The sequence below is a fragment of the Pecten maximus genome, chromosome 6, assembly GCF_902652985.1.
Source record: "Pecten maximus chromosome 6, xPecMax1.1, whole genome shotgun sequence".
NCBI lineage: Eukaryota > Metazoa > Mollusca > Bivalvia > Pectinida > Pectinidae > Pecten > Pecten maximus.
Genome location: NC_047020.1, coordinates 46,644,156 through 46,658,220, shown reverse-complemented (window position 1 = coordinate 46,658,220; position 14,065 = coordinate 46,644,156). Strand labels below are relative to the sequence as shown.

At 31.9% G+C, this 14,065-nt stretch overlaps 1 protein-coding gene across 1 annotated transcript in view; it reads right to left on the bottom strand.

Moving 5' to 3' along the window:
• Positions 1-1,305: 1,305 nt before the first annotated feature.
• Positions 1,306-14,065, bottom strand: part of LOC117329908 (fatty acid hydroxylase domain-containing protein 2-like) — a 51,524-nt gene continuing 38,764 nt past the window's right edge. Inside the window, exon 7 of the mRNA XM_033888138.1 lies at positions 1,306-2,545. Within this exon, the coding sequence (XP_033744029.1) occupies positions 2,386-2,545 (160 nt within the window). The 3' untranslated portion in view covers positions 1,306-2,385. The remainder of the gene's footprint in view (positions 2,546-14,065) is intronic.

Below are 14,065 nucleotides of genomic sequence, written 5' to 3'. Positions count from 1 at the left end.
CAAAACGCAATATGCATAACTAGTCACCAAGGGGAAACTTACATATGAAATTTCAGAAAGATCCATTCAGTACTTTCTCAGAAATAGCGATAACAAACTTCAATTGTCAAAATCCAAGATGGCTGCCTGTCGGCCATGTTGTTTTCTGATTGGTCTCAAAACGCAATATGCATAACTAGGCACCAAAGGGAACCTACATATGAAATTTCAGAAAGATCCCCTATATACTTTCTCAGAAATAGTGATAACAAACTTCAATTGTCAAAATCCAAGATGGCTGCCTGTCGGCCATGTTGTTTTCTTATTGGTCTCAAAACGCAATATGCATAACTAGGCACCAAGGGGAACCTACATATGAAATTTCAGAAAGATCCCCTATATACTTTCTCAGAAATAGTGATAACAAACTTCAATTGTCAAAATCCAAGATGGCTGCCTGTCGGCCATGTTGTTTTCTTATTGGTCTCAAAACGCAACATGCATAACTAGTCACCAAGGGAAACTTACATATGAAATTTCAGAAAGATCCATTCAGTACATTCTCAGAAATAGCGATAACAAACTTCAATTGTCAAAATCCAAGATGGCTGCCTGTCGGCCATGTTGTTTTCTGATTGGTCTCAAAACGCAATATGCATAACTAGGCACCAAGGGGAACCTGCATATGAAATTTGAGAAAGATCCCTTCAGTACTTTCTCAGAAATAGCGATAACAAACTTCAATTGTCAAAATCCAAGATGGCTGCCTGTCGGCCATGTTGTTTTCTGATTGGTCTCAAAACGCAATATGCATTACTAGGCACCAAAGGGAACCTACATATGAAATTTGAGAAAGATCCCTTCAGTACTTTCTCAGAAATAGCGATAACAAGAATTGTTTACAGACGGAGGGACGGACGGACCACGGACCACGGACGCAGGGCGATTTGAATAGCCCACCATCTGATGATGGTGGGCTAAAAATGTGAGCGATGTGTTTAACTACCTACGTCAATTAAATATGAAAATGTGAGTTATGTGTTTAAGTACCTACATCAAAGTCATTGTAACTTGACCGGCTAGCTGTATCAGGACTATTGTAAGGACCAACCAAGAGAACAGTGAATGTCGCACATTACACAATGGCTATCGCTCAAATCAGTCTTAAATCTGAAACCTAGTTGTTCTCCCTGAAACAAATGAGCATACTGTAGAGCTGATAAAAAAGACACCAGAGAATTCTGATATTAATTAGGTACAGTATCTGATAACATGGGCAGTTGGATTCGGTTTTTATAGCAAAATCAAAAATGACAAACTCCAGTATTATGTCAATTTTCTTTTTTTATTTGCAACCATATTACAATTTCTAATAACACATATATGCAATTTTGAGAGAAATAATATAGAGTTCAATCATTTTAATTACATATGTTACCATAAAATATTGTTTTGTCGCCAGCTGTAAATCCCAGTAGAGTTGACATAAAAATAAACATGACTAAATTTTATGTCTACATTTGTACCAGCTGCATATGATTATACAAAATAAATATGATCTTGTTCCAAATATATAACTAGAATATTGTTTCATAGCTTTGAGACAGGAATATTGTACCCAAGACACAAGAAATCTGAAGGATCTGGCGCCCATCATTAAAACACGGGGTCTAAGTAAGACTAGTAATTTCTCTGTTCCTCTTAACGATGAAATCCGACGAAGATCCATGGAGAATTTTCCAGGTATAGTAGATAAGAAAGAACATACAAATTATCACAACTTTAAAACCAACAAAGCCTTGCCTAGCCGGCACTTTTTCTACCCTCTCTTCTATAAAACATTATCTGATCTAACCTCTCTTCTATAAAATATTACCTGATCTATGTTGTATTTACAAAGTATTACTTCTGATCGGTCCCAAAATTGTAAAATGCACAAAAGAATATTAAGAGATCCTAGAGGGATCATGTCACCAACCATTGAATGATTGGTACTCAATCTATGTAAGACACATATTTCTCTACTTTTCTCATCTTTTTCTCTTAACTTGAGAACTTACACCAGAAATCTGATAAATATCAATCAAGAACTAGCGGTAATATATTTCAACTAACATCCAAGATGGCTGCAGGTCGGCCATTTTATTTTCCAAATATGAGTAAAAATTCAAGATTGAGATATATCCCTCCGTTACATCTAACGAAATAGGGATAACAAGCAATAATCATGATATCAAACATGGCTCGAAATTAAATGAGGACACAAGCGACCAAGCGACACTTACAAATCAAGTTTGAGAAGTATTAATTCAGTACTTTTCAAGAAATAGCAATAACACGAACCACAAACGTAGAGTGATTTGAATAACACATCTGATGATCGTGGCTTGAGAAGCTTCCTCAGAATTACTTGCCCTTGACATGTGTGGGATTTGGGAACTGCTGTGACATGGGAACTGAGCTCAGAGACAGGATGTGACGTTTGTATGCGATGTGCTCACGGAACTGGTTGTCGGTGCCGTGAAGACGATCAAGGACTCCCAAGACGCCAAAGTTGTTTGTAAACCTGAATAACAATTCATGATTTAAAGTCATAGTATCTACCATATTCAAGTAAAAATGACGTCCAAGTTTTAAGGGAAAAGACAAGTTAAATAAATTAATAAAATAACACATTAAAATATATTTTCACTTTCATAATTAATGACATATTGACTGCTGTTTTCCACTAACTGAAAACTGAAGCTTTATATACTGATGGTCGATCGATCAGAATGTGAAATAATCTACAAAAATCTGCCTTTAAATTGTATACAACAATATGCATACTAGATATCCATCTGATTTCTGAAAGAAAGACCCCGAGGTGATCCGGATGTGTGATTTCAGGTTTGATTGTATCATTAGAATGGGTGAAATAAAACAAGTTTGATGTGTAATTAGAATGAGTGAAATACTACAGGTTTGATGTATAATTAGAATGGGTGAAATACTAAAGGTTTGATATATAATTAGAATGGGTGAAATATTACAGGTTTGATGTATAATTAGAATGGGTGAAATACTAAAGGTTTAATTGTGTAATTAGAATGGGTGAAATACTAAAGGTTTGATATATAATTAGAATGGGTGAAATACTAAAGGTTTGATATATAATTAGAATGGGTGAAATACTAAAGGTTTAATTGTGTAATTAGAATGGGTGAAATACTAAAGGTTTAATTGTGTAATTAGAATGGGTGAAATACTACAGGTTTGATATATAATTAGAATGGGTGAAATACTACAGGTTGGTGTATCATTAGAATGGGTGAAATACTAAAGGTTTAATTGTGTAATTAGAATGGGTGAAATACTAAAGGTTTAATTGTGTAATTAGAATGGGTGAAATACTAAAGGTTTGATATATAATTAGAATGGGTGAAATACTAAAGGTTTGATATATAATTAGAATGGGTGAAATACTAAAGGTTTAATTGTGTAATTAGAATGGGTGAAATACTAAAGGTTTAATTGTGTAATTAGAATGGGTGAAATACTACAGGTTTAATTGTATAATTAGAATGGGTGAAATACTACAGGTTTGATGTATAATTAGAATGGGTGAAATACTAAAGGTTTAATGTATAATTAGAATGGGTGAAATACTACAGATTTGATGTATAATTAGAATGGGTGAAATACTACAGGTTTGATGTATAATTAGAATGGGTGAAATACTAAAGGTTTGATTGTGTAATTAGAATGGGTGAAATACTACAGGTTTGATGTATAATTAGAATGGGTGAAATACTACAGGTTTGATGTATAATTAGAATGGGTGAAATACTACAGGTTTGATGTATAATTAGAATGGGTGAAATACTACAGGTTTGATGTATAATTAGAATGGGTGAAATACTAAAGGTTTGATTGTGTAATTAGAATGGGTGAAATACTACAGGTTTGATTGTATAATTAGAATGGGTGAAATACTATAGGTTTGATGTATAATTAGAATGGGTGAAATACTAAAGGTTTAATGTATAATTAGAATGGGTGAAATACTACAGGTTTGATGTATAATTAGAATGGGTGAAATACTAAAGGTTTAATTGTGTAATTAGAATGGGTGAAATACTACAGGTTTGATTGTATAATTAGAATGGGTGAAATACTAAAGGTTTGATGTATAATTAGAATGGGTGAAATACTACAGGTTTGATGTATAATTAGAATGGCTGAAATACTACAGGTTTGATGTATAATTAGAATGGGTGAAATACTAAAGGTTTGATTGTGTAATTAGAATGGGTGAAATACTACAGGTTTGATTGTGTAATTAGAATGGGTGAAATACTAAAGGTTTGATGTATAATTAGAATGGGTGAAATACTAAAGGTTTGATATATAATTAGAATGGGTGAAATACTACAGGTTGGTGTATAATTAGAATGGGTGAAATACTACAGGTTTGATGTATAATTAGAATGGGTGAAATACTAAAGGTTTAATGTATAATTAGAATGGGTGAAATACTACAGGTTTGATGTATAATTAGAATGGGTGAAATACTAAAGGTTTAATGTATAATTAGAATGGGTGAAATACTAAAGGTTTAATTGTGTAATTAGAATGGGTGAAATACTAAAGGTTTAATTGTGTAATTAGAATGGGTGAAATACTACAGGTTTGATTGTATAATTAGAATGGGTGAAATACTACAGGTTTGATGTATAATTAGAATGGGTGAAATACTAAAGGTTTAATGTATAATTAGAATGGGTGAAATACTACAGGTTTGATGTATAATTAGAATGGGTGAAATATTACAGGTTTGACTGTATAATTAGAATGGGTGAAATACTAAAGGTTTAATTGTGTAATTAGAATGGGTGAAATACTACAGGTTTGATGTATAATTAGAATGGGTGAAATACTAAACGTTTGATGTGTAATTAGAATGGGTGAAATACTAAAGGTTTGGTGTATAATTAGAATGGGTGAAATACTACAGGTTTGAAGTATAATTAGAATGGGTGAAATACTAAAGGTTTGATATATAATTAGAATGGGTGAAATACTAAAGGTTTAATTGTGTAATTAGAATGGGTGAAATACTACAGGTTTAATTGTATAATTAGAATGGGTGAAATACTACAGGTTTGATGTATAATTAGAATGGGTGAAATACTAAAGGTTTAATGTATAATTAGAATGGGTGAAATACTACAGATTTGATGTATAATTAGAATGGGTGAAATACTACAGGTTTGATGTATAATTAGAATGGGTGAAATACTAAAGGTTTGATTGTGTAATTAGAATGGGTGAAATACTACAGGTTTGATGTATAATTAGAATGGGTGAAATACTACAGGTTTGATGTATAATTAGAATGGGTGAAATACTACAGGTTTGATGTATAATTAGAATGGGTGAAATACTACAGGTTTGATGTATAATTAGAATGGGTGAAATACTAAAGGTTTGATTGTGTAATTAGAATGGGTGAAATACTACAGGTTTGATTGTATAATTAGAATGGGTGAAATACTACAGGTTTGATGTATAATTAGAATGGGTGAAATACTAAAGGTTTAATGTATAATTAGAATGGGTGAAATACTACAGGTTTGATGTATAATTAGAATGGGTGAAATACTAAAGGTTTAATTGTGTAATTAGAATGGGTGAAATACTACAGGTTTGATTGTATAATTAGAATGGGTGAAATACTAAAGGTTTGATGTATAATTAGAATGGGTGAAATACTACAGGTTTGATGTATAATTAGAATGGGTGAAATACTAAAGGTTTAATGTATAATTAGAATGGGTGAAATACTACAGGTTTGATGTATAATTAGAATGGGTGAAATATTACAGGTTTGACTGTATAATTAGAATGGGTGAAATACTAAAGGTTTAATTGTGTAATTAGAATGGGTGAAATACTACAGGTTTGATGTATAATTAGAATGGGTGAAATACTAAAGGTTTGATGTGTAATTAGAATGGGTGAAATACTAAAGGTTTGGTGTATAATTAGAATGGCTGAAATACTACAGGTTTGAAGTATAATTAGAATGGGTGAAATACTAAAGGTTTGATATATAATTAGAATGGGTGAAATACTAAAGGTTTGACTGTATAATTAGAATGGGCGAAATACTAAAGGTTTGATATATAATTAGAATGGGTGAAATACTACAGGTTTGACTGTATAATTAGAATGGGTGAAATACTAAAGGTTTGATATATAATTAGAATGGGTGAAATACTAAAGGTTTGATGTGTAATTAGAATGGGTGAAATACTACAGGTTTGATGTATAATTAGAATGGGTGAAATACTAAAGGTTTGATGTATAATTAGAATGGGTGAAATACTAAAGGTTTGATGTATAATTAGAATGGGTGAAATACTACAGGTTTGATGTATAATTAGAATGGGTAAAATACTAAAGGTTTGATTGTGTAATTAGAATGGGTGAAATACTAAAGGTTTAATTGTGTAATTAGAATGGGTGAAATACTACAGGTTTGATGTATACTTAGAATGGGTGAAATACTAAAGGTTTAATGTATAATTAGAATGGGTGAAATACTAAAGGTTTGATATATAATTAGAATGGGTGAAATACTACAGGTTGGTGTATAATTAGAATGGGTGAAATACTAATGGTTTGATGTATAATTAGAATGGGTGAAATACTAAAGGTTTGATGTTTAATTAGAATGGGTGAAATACTACAGGTTTGATGTATAATTAGAATGGGTGAAATACTACAGGTTTGACTGTATAATTAGAATGGGTGAAATACTAAAGGTTTGATATATAATTAGAATGGGTGAAATACTACAGGTTTGATGTATAATTAGAATGGGTGAAATACTACAGGTTTGATGTATAATTAGAATGGGTGAAATACTAAAGGTTTGATTGTGTAATTAGAATGGGTGAAATACTACAGGTTTGATTGTGTAATTAGAATGGGTGAAATACTAAAGGTTTGATGTATAATTAGAATGGGTGAAATACTAAAGGTTTGATATATAATTAGAATGGGTGAAATACTACAGGTTGGTGTATAATTAGAATGGGTGAAATACTACAGGTTTGATGTATAATTAGAATGGGTGAAATACTAAAGGTTTAATGTATAATTAGAATGGGTGAAATACTACAGGTTTGATGTATAATTAGAATGGGTGAAATACTAAAGGTTTAATGTATAATTAGAATGGGTGAAATACTAAAGGTTTAATTGTGTAATTAGAATGGGTGAAATACTAAAGGTTTAATTGTGTAATTAGAATGGGTGAAATACTACAGGTTTGATTGTATAATTAGAATGGGTGAAATACTACAGGTTTGATGTATAATTAGAATGGGTGAAATACTAAAGGTTTAATGTATAATTAGAATGGGTGAAATACTACAGGTTTGATGTATAATTAGAATGGGTGAAATATTACAGGTTTGACTGTATAATTAGAATGGGTGAAATACTAAAGGTTTAATTGTGTAATTAGAATGGGTGAAATACTACAGGTTTGATGTATAATTAGAATGGGTGAAATACTAAACGTTTGATGTGTAATTAGAATGGGTGAAATACTAAAGGTTTGGTGTATAATTAGAATGGGTGAAATACTACAGGTTTGAAGTATAATTAGAATGGGTGAAATACTAAAGGTTTGATATATAATTAGAATGGGTGAAATACTAAAGGTTTAATTGTGTAATTAGAATGGGTGAAATACTACAGGTTTAATTGTATAATTAGAATGGGTGAAATACTACAGGTTTGATGTATAATTAGAATGGGTGAAATACTAAAGGTTTAATGTATAATTAGAATGGGTGAAATACTACAGATTTGATGTATAATTAGAATGGGTGAAATACTACAGGTTTGATGTATAATTAGAATGGGTGAAATACTAAAGGTTTGATTGTGTAATTAGAATGGGTGAAATACTACAGGTTTGATGTATAATTAGAATGGGTGAAATACTACAGGTTTGATGTATAATTAGAATGGGTGAAATACTACAGGTTTGATGTATAATTAGAATGGGTGAAATACTACAGGTTTGATGTATAATTAGAATGGGTGAAATACTAAAGGTTTGATTGTGTAATTAGAATGGGTGAAATACTACAGGTTTGATTGTATAATTAGAATGGGTGAAATACTACAGGTTTGATGTATAATTAGAATGGGTGAAATACTAAAGGTTTAATGTATAATTAGAATGGGTGAAATACTACAGGTTTGATGTATAATTAGAATGGGTGAAATACTAAAGGTTTAATTGTGTAATTAGAATGGGTGAAATACTACAGGTTTGATTGTATAATTAGAATGGGTGAAATACTAAAGGTTTGATGTATAATTAGAATGGGTGAAATACTACAGGTTTGATGTATAATTAGAATGGGTGAAATACTAAAGGTTTAATGTATAATTAGAATGGGTGAAATACTACAGGTTTGATGTATAATTAGAATGGGTGAAATATTACAGGTTTGACTGTATAATTAGAATGGGTGAAATACTAAAGGTTTGATGTATAATTAGAATGGGTGAAATACTACAGGTTTGATGTATAATTAGAATGGGTAAAATACTAAAGGTTTGATTGTGTAATTAGAATGGGTGAAAAACTAAAGGTTTAATTGTGTAATTAGAATGGGTGAAATACTACAGGTTTGATGTATACTTAGAATGGGTGAAATACTAAAGGTTTAATGTATAATTAGAATGGGTGAAATACTAAAGGTTTGATATATAATTAGAATGGGTGAAATACTACAGGTTGGTGTATAATTAGAATGGGTGAAATACTAATGGTTTGATGTATAATTAGAATGGGTGAAATACTAAAGGTTTGATGTTTAATTAGAATGGGTGAAATACTACAGGTTTGATGTATAATTAGAATGGGTGAAATACTACAGGTTTGACTGTATAATTAGAATGGGTGAAATACTAAAGGTTTGATATATAATTAGAATGGGTGAAATACTACAGGTTTGATGTATAATTAGAATGGGTGAAATACTACAGGTTTGATGTATAATTAGAATGGGTGAAATACTACAGGTTTGATGTGTAATTAGAATGGGTGAAATAATAAAGGTTTGATGTATAATTAGAATGGGTGAAATACTACAGGTTTGATGTATAATTAGAATGGGTGAAATACTCCAGGTTTGATTGTATAATTAGAATGGGTGAAATATTAAAGGTTTGATTGTGTAATTAGAATGGGTGAAATACTAAAGGTTTGATGTATAATTAGAATGGGTGAAATACTACAGGTTTGATGTATAATTAGAATGGGTGAAATACTAAAGGTTTAATTGTGTAATTAGAATGGGTGAAATACTAAAGGTTTGATGTATAATTAGAATGGGTGAAATACTACAGGTTTGATGTATAATTAGAATGGGTGAAATACTAAAGGTTTAATGCATAATTAGAATGGGTGAAATACTAAAGGTTTGATGTATAATTAGAATGACTGAAATACTACAGGTTTGATGTATAATTAGAATGGGTGAAATACTACAGGTTTGATGTGTAATTAGAATGGGTGAAATAATAAAGGTTTGATGTATAATTAGAATGGGTGAAATACTACAGGTTTGATGTATAATTAGAATGGGTGAAATACTCCAGGTTTGATTGTATAATTAGAATGGGTGAAATACTAAAGGTTTGATTGTGTAATTAGAATGGGTGAAATACTAAAGGTTTGATGTATAATTAGAATGGGTGAAATACTACAGGTTTGACTGTATAATTAGAATGGGTGAAATACTACAGGTTTGATTGTATAATTAGAATGGGTGAAATACTAAAGGTTTGACTGTATAATTAGAATGGGTGAAATACTGCAAGTTTGACGTATAATTAGAATGGGTGAAATACTAAAGGTTTAATTGTGTAATTAGAATGGGTGAAATACTACAGGTTTGATGTGTAATTAGAATGGGTGAAATACTACAGGTTTTACTGTATAATTAGAATGGGTGAAATACTGCAAGTTTGATGTATAATTAGAATGGGTGAAATACTAAAGGTTTGATATATAATTAGAATGGGTGAAATACTACAGGTTTGATGTATAATTAGAATGGGTGAAATACTAAAAGTTTAATTGTGTAATTAGAATGGGTGAAATACTAAAGGTTTGATATATAATTAGAATGGGTGAAATACTAAAGGTTTGATATACAAGAGGCCCAGGGGCCTTAACGGTCATCTGACTCTAAATCAAAACCCTGATATTATTGTAGTATGCATTCTCTGTAGCAAGTATATAGTGGCACTGTTGGCCATGGTGGCCATCTTGGATTTCTGACCGACCCAATAAATAACAACACTTGATAAGGACCATCTCAGGATCATTTCTGGTAAGTTAGAGCTGAATCCCGCCGGTGGAATAAGTTTGAAATAGATGTTGTTTAGGAAAACCATGATTGTGCAATCATGTTACAAAATGGCTGCCATTGCTGCCATGTCAAAGTTTTTACGAGGCTGAAAAATAACAACACTATGTCAGCTCGCCGTCCTTGAGATCCTCACCCATTTCCAGCTCAATGGCACCAATGGAACTTGAGAAGAAGTTTAAAATGTGTTTTTGCAGATGGTGGTTATGGCGGCCATCTTGGATTTCGGATCGGCCCGAAAAATAACAACACTTGGTGGGGATCATCTCAGGATCATTTCAGGCAAGTTTCAGCTCAATTGCACTGGTGGAACTTGAAAAGTTTAAAACATGTTTTTCAAGATGGCGGCTATGGCAGCCATCTTGGATTACGGACCGACCCGAAAAATAACTACACTTGGTCGGGATCATATCAGGATCATTTCAGGCAAGTTTCAGCTCAATAGCACTGGTGAAACTTGAGTAGAAGTTCTAAATGTGTTTTTCAAGATGGCGGCTATGGCGGCCATCTTGGATTTCGGACCGACCCGAAAAATAACAACACTTGGTCGGGTTCATATCAGGATCATTTCAGGCAAGTTTCAGCCCAACAGCACTGGTGGAACTTAAGAAGAAGTTTAAAATGTGTTTTTCAAGATGGCGGCTATGGCGGCCATCTTGGATTTCGGACTGACCCGAAAAATAACAACACTTGGTCAGGATCATCTCAGGATCATTTCTGGCAAGTTTCAGCCCAACAGCACTGGTGGAACTTGAGAAGAAGTTTAAAATGTGTTTTTCAAGGTGGCGGCTATGGCGGCCATCTTGGATTTCAGACCGACCCGAAAAATAACAACACTTGGTCGGGATCATCTCAGGATCATTTCTGGCAAGTTTCAGCCCAACAGCACTGGTAGAACTTGAGAAGTTTGAAATATGTTTTCAAAATGGCGGCTATGGCGGCCATCTTGGATTTCGGACTGACCCGAAAAATAACAACACTTGGTCAGGACCATCTCAGGATCATTTCAGGCAAGTTTTAGCTTAATCCCACTGGTGGAACTTGAGAAGAAGATTGAAATGTGAAAAGTTTACGCACGGCGCACGGCGGACGGCGGACAGCGGACGACGCACGGCGGACGGCGCACGACGACGGACGAAGCATGATGACTATAGGTCATCCTGACCCTTCGGGTCAGATGACCTAATAATTAGAATGGGTGAAATACTAAAGGTTTAATTGTGTAATTAGAATGGGTGAAATACTAAAGGTTTAATTGTGTAATTAGAATGGGTGAAATACTAAAGGTTTGATGTATAATTAGAATGGGTGAAATACTAAAGGTTTGATATATAATTAGAATGGGTGAAATACTACAGGTTGGTGTATAATTAGAATGGGTGAAATACTACAGGTTTGATGTATAATTAGAATGGGTGAAATACTAAAGGTTTAATGTATAATTAGAATGGGTGAAATACTACAGGTTTGATGTATAATTAGAATGGGTGAAATACTAAAGGTTTAATGTATAATTAGAATGGGTGAAATACTAAAGGTTTAATTGTGTAATTAGAATGGGTGAAATACTAAAGGTTTAATTGTGTAATTAGAATGGGTGAAATACTACAGGTTTGATTGTATAATTAGAATGGGTGAAATACTACAGGTTTGATGTATAATTAGAATGGGTGAAATACTAAAGGTTTAATGTATAATTAGAATGGGTGAAATACTACAGGTTTGATGTATAATTAGAATGGGTGAAATATTACAGGTTTGACTGTATAATTAGAATGGGTGAAATACTAAAGGTTTAATTGTGTAATTAGAATGGGTGAAATACTACAGGTTTGATGTATAATTAGAATGGGTGAAATACTACAGGTTTGATGTATAATTAGAATGGGTGAAATACTCCAGGTTTGATTGTATAATTAGAATGGGTGAAATACTAAAGGTTTGATTGTGTAATTAGAATGGGTGAAATACTAAAGGTTTGATTGTGTAATTAGAATGGGTGAAATACTAAAGGTTTGATGTATAATTAGAATGGGTGAAATACTAAAGGTTTAATTGTGTAATTAGAATGGGTGAAATACTAAAGGTTTAATTGTGTAATTAGAATGGGTGAAATACTACAGGTTTGATGTATAATTAGAATGGGTGAAATACTACAGGTTTGACTGTATAATTAGAATGGGTGAAATACTAAAGGTTTGATATATAATTAGAATGGGTGAAATACTACAGGTTTGATGTATAATTAGAATGGGTGAAATACTACAGGTTTGATGTATAATTAGAATGGGTGAAATACTACAGGTTTGATGTGTAATTAGAATGGGTGAAATAATAAAGGTTTGATGTATAATTAGAATGGGTGAAATACTACAGGTTTGATGTATAATTAGAATGGGTGAAATACTCCAGGTTTGATTGTATAATTAGAATGGGTGAAATATTAAAGGTTTGATTGTGTAATTAGAATGGGTGAAATACTAAAGGTTTGATGTATAATTAGAATGGGTGAAATACTACAGGTTTGATGTATAATTAGAATGGGTGAAATACTAAAGGTTTAATTGTGTAATTAGAATGGGTGAAATACTAAAGGTTTGATGTATAATTAGAATGGGTGAAATACTAAAGGTTTGATGTATAATTAGAATGGGTGAAATACTAAAGGTTTAATGTATAATTAGAATGGGTGAAATACTAAAGGTTTGATGTATAATTAGAATGACTGAAATACTACAGGTTTGATGTATAATTAGAATGGGTGAAATACTACAGGTTTGATGTGTAATTAGAATGGGTGAAATAATAAAGGTTTGATGTATAATTAGAATGGGTGAAATACTACAGGTTTGATGTATAATTAGAATGGGTGAAATACTCCAGGTTTGATTGTATAATTAGAATGGGTGAAATACTAAAGGTTTGATTGTGTAATTAGAATGGGTGAAATACTAAAGGTTTGATGTATAATTAGAATGGGTGAAATACTACAGGTTTGACTGTATAATTAGAATGGGTGAAATACTACAGGTTTGATTGTATAATTAGAATGGGTGAAATACTAAAGGTTTGACTGTATAATTAGAATGGGTGAAATACTGCAAGTTTGATGTATAATTAGAATGGGTGAAATACTAAAGGTTTAATTGTGTAATTAGAATGGGTGAAATACTACAGGTTTGATGTGTAATTAGAATGGGTGAAATACTACAGGTTTTACTGTATAATTAGAATGGGTGAAATACTGCAAGTTTGATGTATAATTAGAATGGGTGAAATACTAAAGGTTTGATATATAATTAGAATGGGTGAAATACTACAGGTTTGATGTATAATTAGAATGGGTGAAATACTAAAGGTTTAATTGTGTAATTAGAATGGGTGAAATACTAAAGGTTTGATATATAATTAGAATGGGTGAAATACTAAAGGTTTGATATATAATTAGAATGGGTGAAATACTAAAGGTTTAATTGTGTAATTAGAATGGGTGAAATACTAAAGGTTTAATTGTGTAATTAGAATGGGTGAAATACTAAAGGTTTGATGTATAATTAGAATGGGTGAAATACTAAAGGTTTGATATATAATTAGAATGGTTGAAATACTACAGGTTGGTGTATAATTAGAATGGGTGAAAT